At 40.3% G+C, this 22,133-nt stretch overlaps 1 protein-coding gene across 1 annotated transcript in view; it reads left to right on the forward strand.

Moving 5' to 3' along the window:
* WNT2 (Wnt family member 2) overlaps positions 1 to 22,133 on the forward strand; it is a 42,676-nt gene that overhangs the window by 14,798 nt on the left and 5,745 nt on the right. Inside the window, exon 4 of the mRNA XM_081287281.1 lies at positions 10,297 to 10,561. Coding sequence (XP_081143407.1) covers positions 10,297 to 10,561 — 265 coding nt within the window. The remainder of the gene's footprint in view (positions 1 to 10,296; positions 10,562 to 22,133) is intronic.

Here is a 22,133-nt window from a genome sequence, read left to right on the forward strand (position 1 = left end):
TATAAAGTGGGTGGCCTGTTGCTCTTATAGAAAAGAATTAGTATGTCACAGTACGGCATCCATAAACTCCGCCAAATGCAGGTACCTACTAGAAAAAAACTTCTTATGCTCTGCAAAGAAGTTGAAGAAACACCACAGAAGCTGTTTGGACTCAGTATTCAGAAAAGTTGACTTCGGAAACCATAATTTAATTCTCTTTGGGAGAAGTTTGTCTTTTTAACTGGCAAAGTAATTCTATTCAACAACATTTAAATAGGCAAACATGTATACAAAATTATAGGACTCACTGAATTCTAGGAACATGAACATTGGGGGTTTAAGAACCCCAGTATGAGAAACCCTAGAGAATGAATTAGCACAGATTTTGGTGTTGGACAGTCTGTTTGACTTATCTCTCTGCCTGGAGGCTTCTACTTCTAGGTGTTTCAGTATCCTTATCTGTAAAATGGGGATAGTAAGAATATATATTTTATGTGCTTGTGTGGATTAAATAAAATAGTGAATATAAAGTTATTAGCATGGTTTGACATATGGTAACAACCTAATGAATGTCATGCCTCATTATTATACTTTGATAGTAAGCTGGGGCAGAGAAATAGAAAATAGAATTATTCCACACAATAAATGCATTTCCTTCTTCCATAGATTTAAAACAACAATAACTTCCAGACTTCTGTCTCTGTGGTATGGGATAGTAATATCTAGAAGTTTTTTTAAGGACTTTAAAAATTTTTTTTTAAGTTTTTAAAATTCTAACTGTAGAAAATAAGCTCTGCAGATCAAAAGATTAAAATTCTCAAAATCAAAAACTTAACTAATCTGCTAGGATTTTAACATCAATAGAATTATGAGCCTATTGAAGAGTTTTTATTGAGAAATGTTATACATAAAATTAAAATGGTTACTATGATGCTAGCCACAAAATGAAAACCACTGTCCTTAGAAGTCATTAAATTAATTTGTTTTTTTTTAAAGTGGTCATATCAAATGAGCATGTATGTGTTGACAGGATGTCACAATGTAGAAATTAGATGGGATTCAGGCATATAACGAAGGGATGGGTTGATTAAAAAATGTGCTTCCATATATGTGTGTATAGAAATGACACATTGAAGCCCATTAATTTGTACAAATAATATGCATTAATAAATAAATAAAAGAATTATGCTAGCCAGTTTGGTGATATGAAGAGCCAATGAGGACTGTGAGGGTTAAAGAGAGAAGTACAAGAAAAGTATGAATGGAATCTTAATGCAACCTGCATTAATAGTTGAAGAAGAGCCAGGCATGGTGGTGCACACCTGTAATCTCAGTGGCTCCGGAGGCTGAGGTAGGAGGATCACGAGTTCAAAGCCAGCCTCAGCAAAAGTGAGGCACTAAGCAACTCAGTAAGACCCTGTCTCTAAATAAAATACAAAATATGGGATGTGGCTCAGTGGTTGAGGGCCCCTGAGTTCAATCCCCGGTTCCCCCTCCCCTAAAAAAAAAAAAAAAAAAAAAGAGTTACAGAAGGATGCAGAACAAGAGACTTTTTAGGAAAGATTTCAGGAAGCAACATAGAAATCAGGACATAACTGTGCAGCCGGCTCTGCCCTAAGATTCTGAATGAAGCTTTCAGCCTTGCACACACTGGAGAGAGAAAGCATTGTAATTGATTCTTTTTGTAAAAGCAGGTAGTTGCACATAGCAACCAGAGTAACAAATTGAGCAGTGCAGAAAGGTATATCATGAAATGGGAACATTTTCTCCCCTCATAATCATCTCCTTCCAGAACGTCTCAAAGTGCAAACTGACTAAAGCTGTGGGCTAGACACATACACAGTTCCATCTCTTTCTCTCAAACCTCATTAAAATTATAGAAATGGGATAAAAATGGTTTAAATCAACAATGGAGAGAATGGTCAAAAAAATGAAAGAGCTCAACAAATTTCTGGTAAATGGAAAGCAAATGAAATTGTAAATGATAAAGAAGGATGGAGACGTCACAGTCTAAAAGAATAAAAGCAGATGGGGAAAATCAGATGGGGCAATAGCCAAGGTGGGAGCCAAGAGGCCCTGAGAAAAATTCAGATATGCCTAAGTACCAGAGAGAAGCACAGACCTGAAAATTGAGATTAAATGAAAAATCCATAGATGAATTCAGGTGCCCTATCTCCTCCCTTCTGCCCGTGAACAGAACTCCTAGAAATCTGGCTCGTGTGTGTGTGTGTGTGTGTGTGTGTGTGTGTGTGTGTCTGTATTACTGGGTATTGAACACAGGGGTACAACCACTGAGATACATCTCTAATCTTTTTTATTTTTAAGACAGGACTAAGTTGCTGAGGCTGATTTTGAACGTGTGATCCTCCTGTCTCAGCCTCCTGAGTTGCTGGGATTACAAAAGTGGACCACATCTGGCCTAGCAAATCTGGCATTTTATCTCCCAGGCATGCTGTCTTTAAAATACCTCAATGTAGGGCCATGTATATGGTGCATACTGTAATTCCCAGCAACTAGGGAGGATGAAGGAAGAGGATCACAAGTTTGAGGCCGGCATTAGCAATTCATCTCCTGTCATAAAATAAAAAATCAAAAGGAGATGTAGCTCAGTGGTTAAGTGCCCTTGGGTTCAATCCCTGGTATCAAAAAAAAAAGGGGGGGGACCACAATACAACAAAATAGCTCCAGAGAAAACCAAATAAATCCCTCAAAAGTAAAACAAATATCTAAAAGAGTTTAAGGAGCTCCGTAAACAACTCTCCCCATTTCTCACCTGAGTTTGAAACTAAGTACAAGAAAGTGGACAGATAGATGGCGTGAACATGAGTTTCCCTACTCATTAAAGAATTGCACCAGAAGATGTGGCTTCCGCTTACAATGCTTCCTGGCTCCCACCAGAGCAAGGCTGACTCACATCCCTGTCATAGGCTGGGCACTGGAGTCCCTGCAAGGGGCATGATGGTGGGAGCTGATCCCAACTCATCTTCTTTACAGGCTGGCAGGTCCCCAAAGAGCAGGAACCTGGATTCACACGCCTTACTCCTTCCTCTAAACTCACTAGCTGGACAAGTCACTTCTCCTCTGGGGAGAAGTGAGTAAGGGGGTGGAGAGAGTTGGAAATGTTGCTCTGGTGGAATTACTTCCTCAAGAAGCCAGAAAGAAAGTACTGGAAAAGATATGAGAAAAATTAAAAGAGAAATAGAGGATCAATTTAGAAGGCTTGACAAGTAACTAATTAGAAGGTCATAAAGAAAGACTTTTAAAAAGTGAAGGTGAGGAAAATACTAAAGAGAATGACTCCATGTTAACGGACCCGATAGTCCAGAATAAATAGCCCTGCTGAGTGTTAGGCAGGATTAATGGGAAACTAAAAAATTCCTGAGGTGTGATATTTCAGAACATGAAGAATAAGGGAAAGACTCCAGAAACTTTCATGGGGTTGGAGGGTAGGCAGATGCATAGTGAAATGAAAACAAAAATAAATCTATTTTCAAAGAATCAACCAGACGTCACATTTCCCACCTGCAACACTAGAGGCCAAAGCCTTCCAAGTCTTGAGGGAAAATTATTTTTAATTCAGAATTCTATGTCCAGCCAAGCTAGTTAATCAAGTGTGAAGGCTGAATGAAGAGATCTTAGACATGAAAGATTCCAGAAAATGTGTCCACCACGTAACTTGAAGGAGTTACTCAAGAATGTGCTGCAGCAAATGGAAAGAATCAACCAAAATGCAGAAAACATGACATCCAGGACAGAGGGTGTCCAGTGATTTGGGGTCTCAGCCTCGGAGACTGTGTAGGTTGAAACAAGAGAATGAAGGATTGCGGAGTACCCTAGTAAATAAGGAGAGGAGATGGAGTACATGGAATGATTGTGGGATGGAAAACATGAGTCTATAGTCAATACAACTGGTAGCAAGTACGACTAGAAAACTCCAAATTCCACTCCAAGAACATCTTTCATTGACAGGTTGTGATATTGGATTAGAGATAATAAAATGCAGTCCTGACACTGTACTATACTTGGCAGAGCAGTTAACAATATAGTCATCCCTCAATAACTATGGGAGATGGATTTCTGGATCCCCTGTGGATACTCAAGTCAAGCATGCTTAAATTCCTTATATAAAATGGTACAGTATTTGCATATCCTATACATATCTTCCCACATACTTTAAATCATTGCTAGATGACTTCCAGTACCTAGTAAAATGTCAATTATATGTAAATAGTTGTTATATTAGTGAATAATGACAAGAAAAATTCTGGACATGTTCAGTATAGACATAAACATCATCAGCCTAACTACATAGTACACAAACAAGAAGTGCTCAAACAATGTTCCCACAGTGAGTGCTGGAGAGAGACTGAAGATGTGTGAGACCACCATGGGATGTGTCTACACATCTCTTCATTCCCCTGGGTTCAGCATAATGCTCTGAATATGCAAATTCAAATTTTGCTTTTTGAAACTTTCTGATATTTTTTCCCAAATATTTTCAACCTGCAGTTAGTTAATCCATAAATATGGAGAGTCTGCTGAATCATATAGATGCTATTGTTTTCCAGTTTTATAATCAACATCTAGAGATATTATAGGAGACTTTAGTTACAGAACAGAGGTTCCCTGCTTCACGCACTCATTCTTTTATTGTCCTAATAAAATGTCACCAGCCCCTCCACTGGTGGCTGTGAGTGGGAAGCTCCCACAGCCCCTTACCTATTGCCTCCAGAGACTTCATGGTATCCCCCACACTGCAGCCTGCTTCTTTGTTGTGGCTCACCAACCCATCCATCCATCCATCAGTACTTACTTTGTACCCTCCCTGACCACCACCCATCTTTCATTCTCCCCACAATCTCTGCATTGTGGCACATCTTTCTTGGAGGTTCAGACATATTTGAAGCTTAGTTTAGGAAACAACTTCTAATTCAGTATCCAGTTTTCCCTGCTCCTGGATACATAGTGCCAGCCCCTGTCACAGGCCTTTCTCATTGCTCTAGCCTTCCCCAGGCCCTCAGAGTCCTGCCATGGTTCAGGGTTTCTTACCTTCTCTCCTGGCGTCCTGGGTTGTGACACAGTCAGGGCTGCAGATTAGAATCACCGGAGTATCTGCAGGTACTCTCCAGACCTGGGCCCCATGCTGCCCAAGGTTCTGATTTACTCAATCTGTAGAGGGGCTGGAAATGATCCCCAGGTGATTTTTATGTGTAGCCAGGAATGCAAACCACTGCTCTGCTCTCTCCAGTTACCAGGGATCAGTCCTCAAATTCATGTAACTTTATTATGTGGAGTTCCCTCTCTTTCCAAATCATGCAGTCTCTCCTACGGCAGCCAGATTGTCAAAGAACTTTTCCCCTTCCTCTGTGTAGTCACGCACAAATGCAGATCTTTAAAAAGTAGATAATACCACATATATTCTACATTTAGGTTTTATAACCTGACTTCCTTCATACCTAGAAGACTGATCTATCTTATTATACAAAGACCATGTAATACTCCATTATTATGAAGCATATACCATAATTTACTTAGTCATTTTCCTATTGATGTATCTTATCTCATACCTCATATCTCATATTTCCTACCTATCTCATATCTCAAATTATCTCATATTTTGCTATTGCTAATTATGCTGCAGTGAACATCCATATTTATGTGAATCCTTTGATATCTGTGCATGTATTTTCAGAATATAATTACTGGATCAAAGTTGTATACATTTAAAATTTGGACAGGTGGACCTGGTGGTGTAGCTCAGTGGTAGAGCACTTCCATAGCATGTATAAGATTCTAGGTTTAATCCCAAAAATTAAAAAAAAGAAAGAAAAAGAAAAAGAAGAAAAACAGATGGACATATTGCAAAACTGCTCTTATTTAGATGATGTATCAATGTATTATCCCACCAACAGTTTGTTAAAATATATCTTTCCCCAGACTCGTACCCCATCAAATATTATTAATCATTTTTTACTATTTGCTAATTTGGTAGGCAAAATTAAAATAACAATGTTGTATAACAGTTTTCATTTCTGTGATTACCAGTAAATTGAACATATTTTTGTTAGTACTTTGTATTCTGTGAATTACCTGTCCAATGAATTTTTGATGACTATTAACTTGGAAAATACAATGTAATGTCCTCCTACTTTCCTATTTCTCCTCCTACCACCATTATACCAGGCCTATCATATAATCCAGTCAATTCTTATTTCAAGAATAGGGGAAAGCATATTACATATAATTCAAAATTACAGAAAATCCCAATGTGATTTATATTAGGATTTTAAATGTGTTTTTAGAAATATAGATCTGGGAGTGAAGCATATCTGATTCACATCCTAGTCTTGCTTCTTTCTAGCTGACTCTAGGGATTTTACCTTCCTCCCTAAGCCCTGATTTTCCTAACTGTAGAATGGGAATAATAATTTACTTTGCCTAATTGTCATAATGCATGTATGCCCTTCAGGTGTGGACACTGGCACAAAGGTAGTTGATAAATGGTTGCTATTGTAATATTGTTATAATGTTGGAATATTGGAATTCAATATTTATTAATTAAGAATCCTCATTGTGAGTTTCTTGGTCCCATATCTTACCCTTATCTCAACTACTCTGAAGCAGGCCACCTAGATTTAGGTCCCCTTCTCTCTGCTTCTCTGATTGAGCAGGGTTTTGTTCTCTTCAAGGCTAAGGGTTTTCATTTTAAGACTGCAAATCAGTAAATAGAAGAGATGGAGGTAGCCTCTGATGTGACTGAGCACTGAACTGGCTATGTTAACAGTGTGGGCTGGAGATGTGACAAACCTATTCAGAGAAGTCATGACTCTCCCACAGGGTTAATTATCAGATAAAGCCCATCACTAATCCACAATCAAGAACTGATCTTGGTACCAGGTGGAATACATTCAGTGCAAAGTTTCACACTTGAGTAACAAGGAAAACTGATTATCCTATTATAAGAAGTTTGGAGGTAGGGCAGTTCCCAGCTGGAAACTACTCCTTGAAAACATCCTCCAGAACCCAGTTCCTGACATCTTTCAAGACAGCATCTGCAGCTTATGGCCTCATCTTGCATTGACTGTCTTCATGTCCCAAGGAGGCTACCTCAAAGAACCACATTAAGAGACAGAAAAAATGCTTTTTCCCCTTTCTTTCTTACAAATTCCCTTAAGACTTCTTATGATATCATATTGGCCCAAATTGAATCATTGAATTTCCCATGCTGAGAAAAATCAGTGGCATGACAGTGAAATGACTGTTCTTGATTTAGGCCACCCTGAACAGAAAGAGACCATCTCTGGAATACATGGCTGCCTGATACCTGAACAAAACTGTTAGTAAGAAGGGAGGAGATGATGGTTGCACAGATGACCAACAGAGCCTGGCACTGCCATGTGGGTTCCTAAGGCTTTATAAGGTGGACTTTGAGTATTTTGAGTTAATATGCAAATCCTTCAATTAATCATATAAAAATCAGCTTTGAAGTTTGCCATCTAGAAACTTAGTGTTACAAGGGGAGGGCAGTCATATTTCCTGTCATTCTTAAAAGCAGGAGTATGACTTAAGAGTCAAGAACCTCATTTTCTAGGAATGCACTTAGAATAAGCATAGATGGAGTCAACTCCAAAGCACTTGGCATGGAGTGGGTTTTGGGTGGTGCTATCCCAGGTCTTAGTAGGGAAGCTCCTGGGAAGAGGGGGCCCACGTGGGGCAGAATGAGGGAGCCAGGAGGGCATTCCCAGGGTGTGTCTGTGCCTGAAGTATGCTGTCCAGGTCATCTGGTGAGCCTCATGCCAAATGCCTGGAATATAAAGATATGAGGAGAAGGACATGTGGGGGAGTATAATTCCAGAGGAATTTCCCTCTGAGATACCCTTTAAAGACACTACATCTTTGTAACATGGAAAGCCAAGCTGGTGGAGTTTTTCCTGTTTATTTCTCAGCTCTCAGGTGTCAGAGTGCCACAGTCTATAGTAAGAGGCAAAGCTGGAAACACCATGTGAATGCCAAGGCCCACCTGGGAAGAGTGATCACATCATTCACAAATGAACAGCCTGGGTCCCTTGAGGTGTCTGGCCTGTAATTACTCCACCAGCTCTTGAGTGTTTCAGACACATCTCCAGGCACATGAACAAACTGGAACTGACTTCCTGGAATGAATAGCATCCATGCACACCTGGTGGTTGTACTGTAGCCTCGTCAGAAGCTGAGTTTGCAGAAGAGCAAAATGAAGTCATGCGTTAGGCCAAATTACCTGGAGCAAGGCTATCAGTGAGGGGCAGCCTGGAATATTGGGGGGGGGGGGCTATGGGGCATAAGTGAGCATGTGAGCTGCAGGGACTTTCACATGGGCTGTATGCTAGAGCCACCCCTCTCATACCCCATACCTGGCCAATTATATTAAAATCTTAGGGAGAGGACAAAGAATGGTTGAATCTTCTGCTTGAGTTCTTAGGAATATTTACCTTAAGAGTTTGCTCAGACTAGCATTTTGGAGAATGCCTTCAGAGAAATTTCTGCTTCACTTGCCTATGCCCTTATCCCGCATATCCCTGGCTCAGGGATGCAAATTGCTCAGTGGGCAGGCTTCTCCTCTGTTCTGTTACTAAACAAAGACCAAAGCCACAGTCTGGAGAAATCTCCAGGACCAGGGGTCTCCCCCACAGCCCTTCTTTGCATCCTCTGTCTTTGGTCACAGTTCCTAATCAGCAGTTTAATATTAATAGCTGTTTGAATGGTTAGTACTATAATAACTTGGGAAACATAAATTGGACAAGAGATCAGTGGTAACTAATGGGGGAGGAAAAGAATATCAATTTCAAGGTAGTAAGTTCTATGAAAAAGAGAACAAGAGGAGTTTTTAATCAGAAAGCGTGTTCTTCAAAAACATTTTGAAGAAATTCATATTTGCATGTACTATGAATTTGGGAGACTTTGGAATTGGGATTTGCATCCAGCCATTCCACATCCCAGCACTAGAGCTTAGGCAATCATATTCCCTCCCTGATCCCTGGTTTTCTCCTCTGTAAAATGGGAAGAGCAGTCTCAGGGCTCTTTTGATCATGGGTGCTGATACTCTCTTCATTTAGGTGAGCCAAGGGCAGGGCAGGACAACTCTGACCAAATGGCTCTGGAGATGGTGCAGTGCTGACAACTCATCCTGAGACCAAAGCAGAAACTTTCCTGGATAATTCTGGGGCCCACTCACCCCTCCCCTTAGACCTCACACCCACAGAAAAGGGGCCTTCATTTTAGGAGGCAGCCAAGATGGACTTGTCCCAATTTTCATTGCTTCCTCGTTAGGGAAAAATACAGCAACCTCATCCCATGGTCTGAGCTGAATCACTTGGCGAGAGTTGAGGGATAATCTTCTTCACATAATGTCAGCCCCAGTGCAGCCTGGGTCTGCCCTTTATTAACTATTTGCCTTCAGACAAGAGCTTTCTCCCTTCTTTCTTGTTTCTCCTCTGCAAAATGAAAATGTTAATATGGGACTGTCCTGACACCCAAGGTCATTGAGATAGAGTGTGTTCTGCATTGTCACGGTGCCTGGAACACAAAGCACTCCATAAGTAGTAATGGTTATTATTATTATTGGGTTCTTGAAAGATGCAGACTTACAATTTCTTGACTAATTGGAGTACAGCTTGAGCATCCCTCATTTGAAAATCTGAAACTTGAAATACTCCAAAATCTGAAACATTTTGAGCACTGATGTGACACCATGAATGGCAGTCTACACCTGACCAAATAGGACACAGTCAAACCACAGGTACACTAAAATATTATATAAAGCCCCCTTAAGCTATGTGTATAAGGTGTATATGAACATAAATGAATTTCATGTTTAAGACTTGGGTCTCATCCCCAAATATCTCATTATCTATCTGCAGATATTTCAAAATCTGAAAAAAAAAAATGAATCCAAAATTCAGAATTTTTCTGATCCCAAGCATTTTGGATAAGAGATATTTACTTAATGGTAAAGGTCTACATTTTTAAATAATAAAGCTACATTTATTTAGAAAATATTCTAATTCATTCCTGCACTCTTTAAACTGGTCACTTACCCTATTAAATAGTGAACTTTTTGGTTACACTGATAGCCAGTAGGGTTCACATCTGAATCTTCACCTCCCCTCCCTACCTACCACCCCTGCCTGCTGCAGTCAGCACAGTGAGAAGTGATGCTCCAACATCTCCCAGTCATGAGCCCCAGGATCCAGCTCAGTTGCTTCCTGGTTTGCTTAGAGATAGGAAAGCTGTGGCTCCCTTGAGGCCTCCTCCTTGAACCTGCCCCTGTCTCTCTGGCAGGCTGTGAAGCGGTTCCTGAAACAGGAGTGCAAGTGTCATGGTGTGAGTGGCTCATGCACCCTGAGGACATGCTGGCTGGCCATGGCTGACTTCAGGAAGACAGGCGATTATCTCTGGAGGAAGTACAATGGAGCCATCCAGGTCGTCATGAACCAAGATGGCACTGGTTTCACTGTGGCTAACAAAAGGTTCAAGAAACCGACGAAAAATGACCTCGTGTATTTTGAGAATTCTCCGGACTACTGTATCAGGGACCGAGAGGCAGGTAAGTTCAAAAGAACTTTTTCAACCATCTGTATTTTTAGCCTGACATTTCAGCCTGCTGCCTTTAGGTTCTAAGTTCATATTCTTTATAATTCCTATTGAAAATGCACAGAAAGCTCTCCCAAGCAACTCGAGAAACATGTCAATAATGTGCAGATTCTGGAGAAATGAGAACCCAACAAGAATGTACATGGCAAAAAGTCAAAATATGCAGATTAGCAAAATTTTCCAGCCTGGGCAAAATTCTAGTTAGTAGACTAAGACACCCTGTGTGTAGTACCCAGCATCTTTCATGTGATCCTCAAGCTTCGAGGAGGATAGTTTTGCAAAGAATCTCCCCTCCCTGCTTACCACTCCCACCTCTATCACTATGGAAAAGGGCTTTAAATTTAGCCTCTTTTGAAGTTTGGCCTATTTCACATTCCCTTGCTCTTTTCAATATACTTAGAAGTTGCTAGTAAGAATTTATTCACATATCTTGACCATAATTGGTCAGTATGTAAGGGCTGTGTAAAAGTCACCTCATTTATTAAAGCCACACCCTTTCTAAAGGACGGCACCTTCTCCATCTTGAACTCACTCAGAGTGGCTCTGTTAGCTTCAACATCACATTTGTCCCCACCTATCTGGTTATATACATGTGCATTCTCCTCCTCTCACTCCCTGGTCAACACTGAACTCCAGGCTTAGCACCTTCTTTGCAAAGAGTTCAGAGCAAAATAAGATTGAGTCAAAGAAGGAGGTGATGGGAGTCCACAGCCCACTTTGGCTTAGTTAATTTCTTGGTAGAAAACAAGGTATTTCAATATCAGGAAAAAAAATCCTCTGAATTCTTAGATTGCTTTTCATTCCAAAATAATTGCAACAGAAGCAATAAGAAAGCACAGGTGGCAGCTGGCTCCTAAAGTTAGATTGGCCAAGAGGCAAGATTACCTGGGAATACATAAAAAAGCTTTCGCCTCTTTCTTGCCCTAGAGTGATTGAATTTTTTTCAGATTGTGAGCTACTTCTCTATAGCATGGGAGCAGGTTTGTACATGCAGCCTATGGATTAATGACTGTTGAACACAGGGACCAGATGCTATGCCCCACTGCATTCCAGACCTCTAACAAGTCATCCTACCTGTCAGGCCAAACTTTCAGCCAAATCACTATGAAACCTATGCTTTTAATCAGAATTGTCCTCAGGGTCTGCCTATAACTAGGTGTTTAATCTCTGATTCCTTGAACAGGACATGAGAATGAAGGTATCTTGATAATTTTAGTTCCTATGACTTGAATACTGTATGCTGATTACTGGGTTAAGATCATTGTATGCATGGTCCTATTGAATCTGTGGAGCAGCCCTGTGACATCAGCACACTGGAACTTGTTACTGGAAAAAAAAAAATGGATAAAAACAGGGACACTCCTAGATAGTCAACACCAATCAAGAAATTCACAACTTAGTTTTTTAAGTCAGATAAGCAGTCCTAGATATCATCGTGCCCATTCTACCGATAAGAAAAGTGAATGACATGCTCACAATCTCATGGATAGGAGAGGACAGATGTCTGGCCCCAGGCTGTGCTTTGACCCTGAAACCACATATGTGCCTCACCTATCTTCCATGCAGAAAGATTTTGCAAAGCAAAAAAATCTCATGTTGAATATCACAGGACATGGCTGCTTCCAACATATCTTTTCTGGTTTTTTGGATTGAAGTTGTACTTGATGAATATTTGTTTACTGGATATTCAGTGAAATAAGGGGCAGACTTTTCTTTGTCCCACAGAGGTGATTCTGCATCTAATCCTTACTACCTTTTCAAATTACTAAATTATTCTTGCATACTTTGCTCTTTCTATTCCCTGCATTAAAAGAAATTCTGTTTCTTGGTCTTAAAACAGCAGCAGACATGTCTGTAGTACCCACCACATGCCGCTCTCACAGGAGGTCTGTAATGTTTTGTTATTATCCCATTTTATGGGAGAGGAAACTGAAGCTCTAAGAGACTAAGAATTTTGCCCAATGACTTGTAGTTAGTAAAAGGCTGAACAGGGACTGTCAGTCTGTCCTTTCTACCATTTTACTCTGCCTTCAGCCACATCAGGCACAGAATACATAGTTGCAGGGGCTTTCTGAGGAAAGCTACGTAATTTATTAACTCTTCTATTTTTATTCTATCTTAGACACATTTTTAGCTTCTCTGACTTGAAAAGAAGTGAATTTTTTTAGTTTTTGGTTGGCGTTATAACTAGGAGCCACCCTGTTTTCCTCCTCTTCTCCCTCCTCCTCCTTTTCCTCATTTTCTTCGTATCCTTAATTAACCAGCTCCAATATACTGGAAATCAGATCTCTAGGACGATTCCTAGATTATTTGTAAATTATCTGAACTAAAATCAATTAATACCTTCTTCAGCAGAGGGCAAGAAAAAGTTATCCATGTGAACCTTGCGATGTTTCTTTATCATTCTGTTGACCACAGATGATAGTTCTAGTAAAAAGATGATTCAGAATGTTTCATATCATGTAGGCAAGAGTCCAGTTTGTTAAAATAATATGTTTTCTATCATTCACATTTGGAGTCCTATACACGTAGCCATAGGTAAGAGATGCTGATGTTCTCTCAGAAAGCCTCAACTCATTTGTCTGCTCAGGGGCTAGTGTTTGGTTGTGTGACTGATGGCCTTCTAAAAATGAGGCTTCACTCTGGCTAGGACAAACTTCTGTGGTCAACACAACTGGTCAACACAGTTCTAGAAGTTTTTGGTATGGAATCATCCTGAAGTACCTTCTAACCTCTGTTTGTTAGGGCATAGAGATGTGACAGAGAATTGTAAGACCTGGTTCTAACTCACAGTGGCTGTGGGAGCCTTTTCTTTCTGTGAAACGAAGGTGTTGGGTCAGTGCTGACGACTGGTCAGTCTACATTAATTTGGAACCACCCAGCTTATGTGAGCATGTTGAGCAGCACACACTGGGGGCCCCCTCTGCCTGCACTAGAATCGCATTAGGAAGGATCTGTTTTCTAGTAAATGGAACTTTCCCATGTTAAAAATGGGTTACATTATGAGTTTTCAGGCTCAAAAACAGGTCAGATATTTGCAGTAAAATTTAACCTCAAGTAATATCCAATTTCTTTTTTAAATTTTATTTTTTAACTATTATTTATTTTCCCTTCCCTACATTTTATCTCATACTATCCATTCTACTTTGTTGTAATCTTTGTTGTTTTGTTTTGTTTCTTTTTAAATCATTCACATTTAATATCCAACTTCTTGAGCTCCTTCCACTTGCCTGCACTAGAAGCATAGTGGTGGTGAGCAAGTCATCTGTATTTGGAATTGATTGGTCTTACTCCTTGCTTCCTGCTCAAGTCACTCATGGGCAGACATGAGTCAGCTTGCTTTGTCAATTAGATCTGTGCTGTGGCTAAAGTGGATAAAGTCTTCAGATCTAGTTTACTATTTTCCATAATTAGGGTCTCTTGAAAGACTCATGAATCAGGGTCTGTTCCTGAGATTCTCCATGCTTTTCATATTTAAGCACATCTGAGTTTGAAAAATCAATGATTTAGACAGTGCATGATCCTGGTTTGCCTGTAAGTATTAGGGGAGAAGTCCAGTAAAACATTCTATTTTCTTGGAGTACCCATCTCTTAAAAGGGGGAAATTTTTTCTTTATTTGAAGAGCTCTAAATAAACATCAGCCCCAAAATACCCCTGCCTTGGCTCACCCAGCATAAGAGGGTCATTCTTTTGCATTTATGCCCTCCATGTTCAGAAAACCTCTTACACTGCAGGTAATTCATTAAAATGATTTTGGCCATCAAAGCATTCACTGGAATTAGCTTGACGTCCTGAAATGATGATACCAAGACTACAGAGAAGCATCACAGAGTGGAGACCCTGGGGTATTTGTGGTATGCCCAGACTTCACTGGGATCCATGCTGGGAGCATGGGTTAATTCCCACTCAGAGGCAGGCCTGCATGACACACCTTACATGCATCTCCCTGACTCCTCACAGCACTCTCCTCCATTTCCAGAGAAGGAAAATGAGTCTCCAAGAAGTTATTTCACTTGCCCAAGATCATGTGGCCTGTAAGTGATGAACAAACAAAATACATAAAAATCAAAACAAAAATCCATACCTTTCTTGTTATACCATGTACCTTCAGAAATGTGGGTGGTGGTAGGTGGGAGCAGGGGTCCTCTTTAATAAAGAAGCATCTTGAGGACATAGGAATTTAATGAGGAGAGGTGCCCATAAAGTGGTGAGGTCAACAGGGACCAGAATTAAGCACCCAGGTTGCCTTGAAATTTTTTTAAATTAGAAACCCTTTAAGTTTTTAACATCATTAGTGTCTTTAACTGTTCCTAAATAAGAGTAAGCCAAAATAAATAAATAAATGAACAAATAAATACCAAAGAACATATTATTGTGGCAATAATAATAAGCCATTTCCCCCTAGTCTTCAATTGAAAAAAGTGAAGGTTCTGATGGTCAACTATAAATATTCCTTCATGCAGCCCAGATTTGAAGAGTGGGAAACACCAAGTGTCGTGCATGTGACATTTTGCAGGCCAGACTGGAGGCCAGGTCTGGGAAGCAGGGCTTTCTGGGAGGAGTGTAGTTATCTACTCTGGTTATTGCCCCAGGCATCTGTAAATCAAAGAAACCCTTCAGTTAGAGATAGGTGCATCTCTAAGTAAGGAATGTTGCTATCCTCTCACAGAAAGCATCTGTACCTAATCACAGGCCACTTTCACTGTTTATGATGTAAAACCCTGACCTGGGTCAGAGGTCACCCTGAGGTCTCCTCTCCAACTATAGGAAACAAGCAGTCCTCCACTTCTTCTCCAGTCAAGTTCAAAAACACATGGAACTCAGCAGGTGTGCAACTTGTTGCCTGCTGAAAACCTGATACCTGGCTGACAGCTGCAGGCTGCTGATGGTGTAAGCTTTCAAGTATCAATGTTTTTCCTACATAAATTATATTTGGCAAACAGAACTTAAAACCCATGAGAACCCAGTCCCAATCATGGTGTTCAGATATTGGTGTTCTTCACATGCCTTGTGGTGCAGCCTGGTTTGCAAAAAAACTTGTCAATGCAGATTGTGGCCCATGAGCTGATTTAAAAGCAAGAGAACAACGTGTTAGTCCATGGGTAGACCCTACTTACATAATAATATTTTCAATTTGCACCACTCCATCGTGGATCCCTCTTCACTGAATACATATTTATTGAGATTCTTCTATGTGCCAGACACAGAAGCCCCAGAAATGCAAAGAGGGGGAAGGCAGGATTGATCCTTACCCTCATGGCTTCATTGCTCTCATGGCTCTTATAGACAAGCCAGGCAGCAACCAGGCAAGGGGACACATTCTGGATGGTAAGGGATCCTCAAGCTTGGTCCTTGATTCATTACTCTGCACAAGGTCTCACCTTGGAGTTGCCATTTGGCAATATAAAAATTAAGTTATTCATCTCTGATTTAAAACTTACAGAAATCATTGAGTTGATATCTGAAAGGCACCAAGACAGATCCAAAGAGAACTTGATGAAAAATATTTTGATGAAGCTCATAAGTCATTATTTTCATAGGTCATTTTTGATTGTTATTTAGTTAATAATACTAAACACTGTACATCCTCTTTTCAAACTCCTAAGTGCCTACAATATAATTATTCTTTCCCTCCTTAAAACACTATTTTCTTGACCTTAATAACACCACACTCTTCTGATTTTCCTCCATCCCCAATAACTAGCCTTCCTCAATCTCAGTGTCTAATTTCTTCATTTATACATCTACAGTTGGCAAATTTTACAGAGCTCAATCTGAACACTCTTTCTTTGTGTGTACCTTCTTTTCTTAATTTATTTTTATTCTAATTTATTATATATGACAGCAGAATGTATTACAATTCATATTAAACATATAGAATACACTTTTTATATCTCTGGTTCTATACAAAGTTTATTCACACCATTCATGTCTTTATACACATACTTAGGGTAATGATATCTGTCTCATTCCAACATCTTTTCTACCTCCAAACCCCTCCTTCCCTTCCCACCTCTTTGCCCTATCTAGAGTTCATCTAATCCTCTCATGCTTCCTTTCCCAACCCCACTATGAATCAGCCTCTTTATATCAGAGAAAACATTCAGCATTTGTTTTTTGGGGATTAGTAACTTCACTTATCATTATATTCTCCAACTCCATCCATTTACCTGCAAATGCCATGATTTTATTCTCTTTTATTGCTGAGTAATATTCCATTGTGTATGTATACCACATTTTCTTTATCCATTTATCTACTGAAGGACATCTAGTTTGGTTCCACAGTTTAGCTATTGTGAATTGTGCTGCTATAAACAGTGATGTGGCTGCATCACTATAATATGCTCATTTGTTGATTATTGATTTTAATTCTTGCACTTTAGGAGTCTTATTAAGGAAGTTGGGGCCTAAACCAACATGATGGAGTTTGGGGCCTACTTTTTCATGTGGCCTTCTCTATTCCTGTTGCTATCCCTGTCCTCATCTGTGTCCTGTAGCCTCACCCTGTGTCCGTTCCCTCATCTGCAGCTTAAATTTCTCACACTTACATCAGTTGGCTTCTGTTCAAAACTGAACTCCTGATTTGCCCAATTTTTGAAACTTATTTTCCCCTAGTCTTTCCCTTCTCAGGAAATGGCAATACCATCTACTCTGGTGGTCAAGCCACAAACCTGCAGGTTATTGGTTAAAGCCCCTTCTCTGTTTCCTCCATCACCAAAACTATCATGAGGACCTCTTAAAATGAATGCAGATTCCATCCTCTTCTCCATCTTCACTGCCATCCCCTTGGCCAAAACAGCTCAAGCTCTGTTTCTTCATTCACAGCATGTGCCACAGTGTTTAGTTAATTAGTTACCTCTCTGCTCCACTGGACTCCAGTGGGGATTCCATGATGACAGGAACTCTGTCTTATTCACTGAATCTCCAATACCTAGCATTGAATTGAAGGAATGGCAAGTTATAAACAACATAGACTATTTCAACTAGATTACCTGGATTCTTAGGTATATTGGTGTAGCTTCATAGCCTAAAGATGGCTTAGTTTCTTTATAGGAAATTACAAAGCATGTCTTCTCATCACCTGATTACCTTTTAACACACAAATTTATAAAACTTCTCATTTACATGAAAGTGTTAAGTGAAAAATTTCCCTCATATTGAAGTGCATTAGTATGGCATTGATAGAGCTTCAGATATTGCTTGCTAGCCATTTCCCTGGTTGAGAAAAAAGGTCCCAAGTAAACACAGCAGCAAACTGTGCCTACTGCTTTCAATGGCCATCAGATACTCAGTTATTTTACCCTTCATTTACTACTATCAGTGGGATTGCTGGGTAGTTCATCTGATTTTATTGTTAACATAAGCAAAAAGAGTTTTTATATCTATGCCATTTTATGTTATGGGGAGGATCTTTAGAAATGTGTTCTCTTTCAAAATATAAATACTTAGAAGAATTATTCTAATTATATGCTAAAACATACCTTAATTTGAATTGACAGTAGCAATCAGATTAAATTTGGGAAAACTGAAAAAAAAGTAACTTTTAAAACAATGAAGAGTTCATTTTCTTATTTCTAACCCTTTGACCTAATTTTACTACTAACAATCAAGAATTTACCAAATAGATGTGGTTTGGGGATGGAAGGGTTAGGAAAAAAACTAATTTCTAATTAGCATATTAATATGTTACAAACAAATGGATGATATTAAAGTATATTAAATAATTAATTTGATTACTTCATTTAAACTTTCTACACAAAATTAATTTTTCACTTGTACATCTCTTCTTTAAACTTAAGTAAATTTTACTATATTAGGAAAGAGTCCACCATTATGGATAAGGAGACTGTGTTGCTACAAATTGCTAACCATCGCATCACTGTTTCTACTAATTAGTAATAGGGTAGCCATGGACAAATTAACTTCTTTGTGTCTCTTAAGATAAAGTACTTTATCCAGTGGTTTCTAAGGTTCTTATGATTCAATAACTAAATGAATTTTAATTCATTATACTCTGCTTGCAATAATAGAACCTTAACTTGATGCCACAAACTCCCTTAAGTTATCATTCTGAATTTCTATCATTTAAAAACATGTGCCACATTTCTTTTATGTGTTCTCTATCTACCAGAGCAGTCATTTGAAGAGACAAGGTTTAACTGTTCTGCTTCCACCAGGTGCCTGAGGACTGGGCGATCACTCTCTGGAGAAGGGTACCCTCCTTGGGCCAAAGAGAAGCCTGTTCTAGAGTTTCTAAGGAATTGTTTTTAGTTTAATAAATCAGCAAATATTTGTTGATGACCTGAGCATTGTGCAGGATATAGAAGAAAGGATAAGATCCAGCCCTTGTTCTTGGGCAGACAAGATGCATGAGAAATAACCAAACATTTCCAGCCAATACTTGAACCCAGTTGCAGGACACGGGGCTTGAAGCAGATGGAGGTACCCTATGGAAGACACTCCAGTAGGCCCGAATCTTGAAGCATAGGAAGACTTTCCGTGGAAAGGAGGGTGAGGAAAGCCAACATAGGAAATGAGAGTAACTCTTTAAGGAGAAAGTCTTCATGGTCCCTTCAGTGGGACAGTGAGGAGATGGCCTGCTTAGAGGGTACAGGTAGGATAGGAAATAACTGTAGGTAGGGTGGGAATGCCAGATATGGAAAGCCTCACAAAGTCAGGCCATAGCATTAATTCCATTAAAAGATGTGTTAATTTAATGGGACAAGGTTTTCCTGTGCCAGTTAAACTTTTTCTCGTCATGAAAATCTTGAATAAAATCATCTGAGATAAGTGCAGATATTGTCTTGCCTAAGTAGCGTTAGCTGTGCAATCCTTAACGTGAGGAAGGGCAAACCTTGCAAGTAGATGAATGTGCGGTCTCTAACATTTGCTCAGTAACATTCCTTTGTTCCCTCAATAAATCTGTGTCATTACTGACAATGTGTAAGTCAACCAGAGGAGAAACAGCCTATTGGATGACAGGCTTAAGTGAATCTTGCTTTATGCCCTAATGGTCAACATATGGGCCTCTGTCAGCCTGAGTGGCAGGAATTTCCAAAGACATGGGCCTATCCAGAGAGAGAGAACACACACTAGAGCGCCCTTCCTCCAGGTCCCAGAGGTATGGGTCTGGGAACTATTAGCCAAAGCCCTCTGTTCCTCCTCTGCTGTCAGGAAGATGCATGTTGGTGGAGACAGAAATGTTTTTACACTGGGAACCCTGACTCCATTATTAATTTTATAGCTCTGGGGACGGTATGCTCGATTCTGTAAAGCTCCCTCGGCACTGCCTCACCAAAGTATGTTATGTGGTCCCTAACACATGTGATTTAGAAACTCAGACTCTTCTTCTCTTTCCCCTGGTGCCTATGTGAGCTCTTGAGTGAGTTGGGATGGGGACAGTACAGATGGGGAGGCCAGAAGCAGCTCCTTCCCCCAGCTGAGGCACTGGAAGACCTTCCAGGGTCCGCCTAGACCTGCACACTGAGTTTAGGTAGAAGATCTCAATAATTGTTTGGGGTAAAGATGACAAGAGTCTTTGTGTCTGGGGGTTGGGCTCTGTCCTGGGCCAGTCTCCAATGGGGGCATACTTCACAGCCAAAGCAATGGGATAGCATGGTACAATGCACCTCACACATGCAAATGCTCCAGACACTTTGGACCTCTACTTGTAAACAAAGAGGGAAAAACTGGTGGACAAAGGGAAATAGAGGGCAGAGAATTTGAAAGAAGGAGAAATGAAGGAAGATAAGAGGGCAGAAAGGAAAGGGTGAACTTCTATCCTACTCATTTTTGAAAATATGAAAACTTGCCCTTATAGGTTTAAGGCAGTTAGGTATAGCTGGGTTTCTATCCTCTAAGATTCCCATCATGGCCCAAATAGGGGTATGAGTGACTCATTAAATATATGTTCATATATTATTGGGGGGGAATATCTAAAATTTTATATGTCCCAAACAAGTAGGCACATCATAAAACTCAGTGGCTCTCTTTCACCAAACACACATACACACACACACACACACACACACACACACACACACACAATTTTGATTCTGATCTTTTATTTTAAGCATAATGGTGAAGCTCTCTGACAGGAGGTTGGTAAGACAGTGTAGACCTGCTGCTCTCAATAATAATGAGTCTTTGTTATGATTCCATTAAAGGAAACCAGTACAAGCAAATTTTATATAGATTCTGCACTCTAAAAATGCTCTTTTCAGAGTTTTGATGAAATGGATCTATGTTCTGCTAAAATGGCAGCAAGCATCTGAACTGCCCTTCTGCCCTATAGTTTGTCATTAGATCTAATGAGATCCATATCCCAAAGCAGGGCCAATTTGCAGTCTATAGCCAGGCATCCTCTCCTACTTCATAGACACCCTCCCCCTCTGCCTCAGCCCATTCCCTGGTATCCTGATACCTCAGGGGGGCCCATTAAGACTCCAGGCTGCGACTTCACCCTTTTTCCCACATCAGGGGCTCTCACTCCTCAAAAATCCTCTCTCATCTTGCTTCTCCTGGGCCCTCATTACACCCTGTGTGGGCAGCCAGCGGAGAGTGGCATGTCCAGATTCCCTGTGTTTCTCTGCATTTTCTAGCTGAGCACTGAACTACTGAGACATCTCATTGCCAGCCTTTGTTTCCTTTACTGAAACCACTTTTAACTTCAACCGTGTCAGTGGTTATTGCTGTGTCTGCTCCTCTCTGAGTTCTGATGGTGTTGAGGTCACTTCACTGAGCAATCTCTCTGTTTAGAGTCCAGGCCAATTTCATGCATTTGGGGAACCCATGAGCATTACACAGGACTGAGTGAGCACACCACTCGGACCTCGTTAGCCTTTGAGCCACTGTGGACTCAAGAACAAGACCCTGGAATCTCTTATCCCCCTAAGCCTCACAGCCCCAAAGCGGATAAATATTCTAACATATAGTAATATATTCATGCTTTCATATTGTAGATCAGTGGAAGTGAAGAATGTTTACTGGTGGGCAAGGTTTATGAACAAAACACAAAAAGTTAGAAATTTAGAATCACCTCTGTAATGCCAAGCAAAAGTCCTTTCTCACCTGTTGGGGCTCCCTCAAACCTATGATTTCAATTACCACTTCTAGATAAAAGTTTCCAAATCCACATCTCTATCCCAACCTCCCTCTTGAGTCCCAGACAGGGTTTTCAGTCATTTCTACCTCATAACACATAGCCACGGCAATCTCAACATGCTGAAAATTTAAGCTCCTTATCTTTGCTCAAAGTTTGTTCCTTCCAGGCATTTCTTACCTTAGGGAATCCCCAGCATCAATATAGTCACCCAAGCCAGAACCTTAAAGTCACTCCTGATGCCTCTATCCTCCCATCCATCTGATAGTCACCATGTCTTGTTGGTCCTGCCTCCTCAACTTCTGTTGTTCACTAACCTCTCCCATTGCACCACCACCCTCTCAAGCCAGCCTGCCTGGAGTCCCCCCAGAGCACTTGGTGGGTCCCTGCCCTGAGTCTGACCTGTTTCATGTCACTCAACCC

The sequence above is a fragment of the Spermophilus citellus genome, assembly GCF_964194105.1.
Source record: "Spermophilus citellus genome assembly, chromosome: 3".
In the NCBI taxonomy this organism is placed as follows: Eukaryota; Metazoa; Chordata; class Mammalia; order Rodentia; family Sciuridae; genus Spermophilus; species Spermophilus citellus.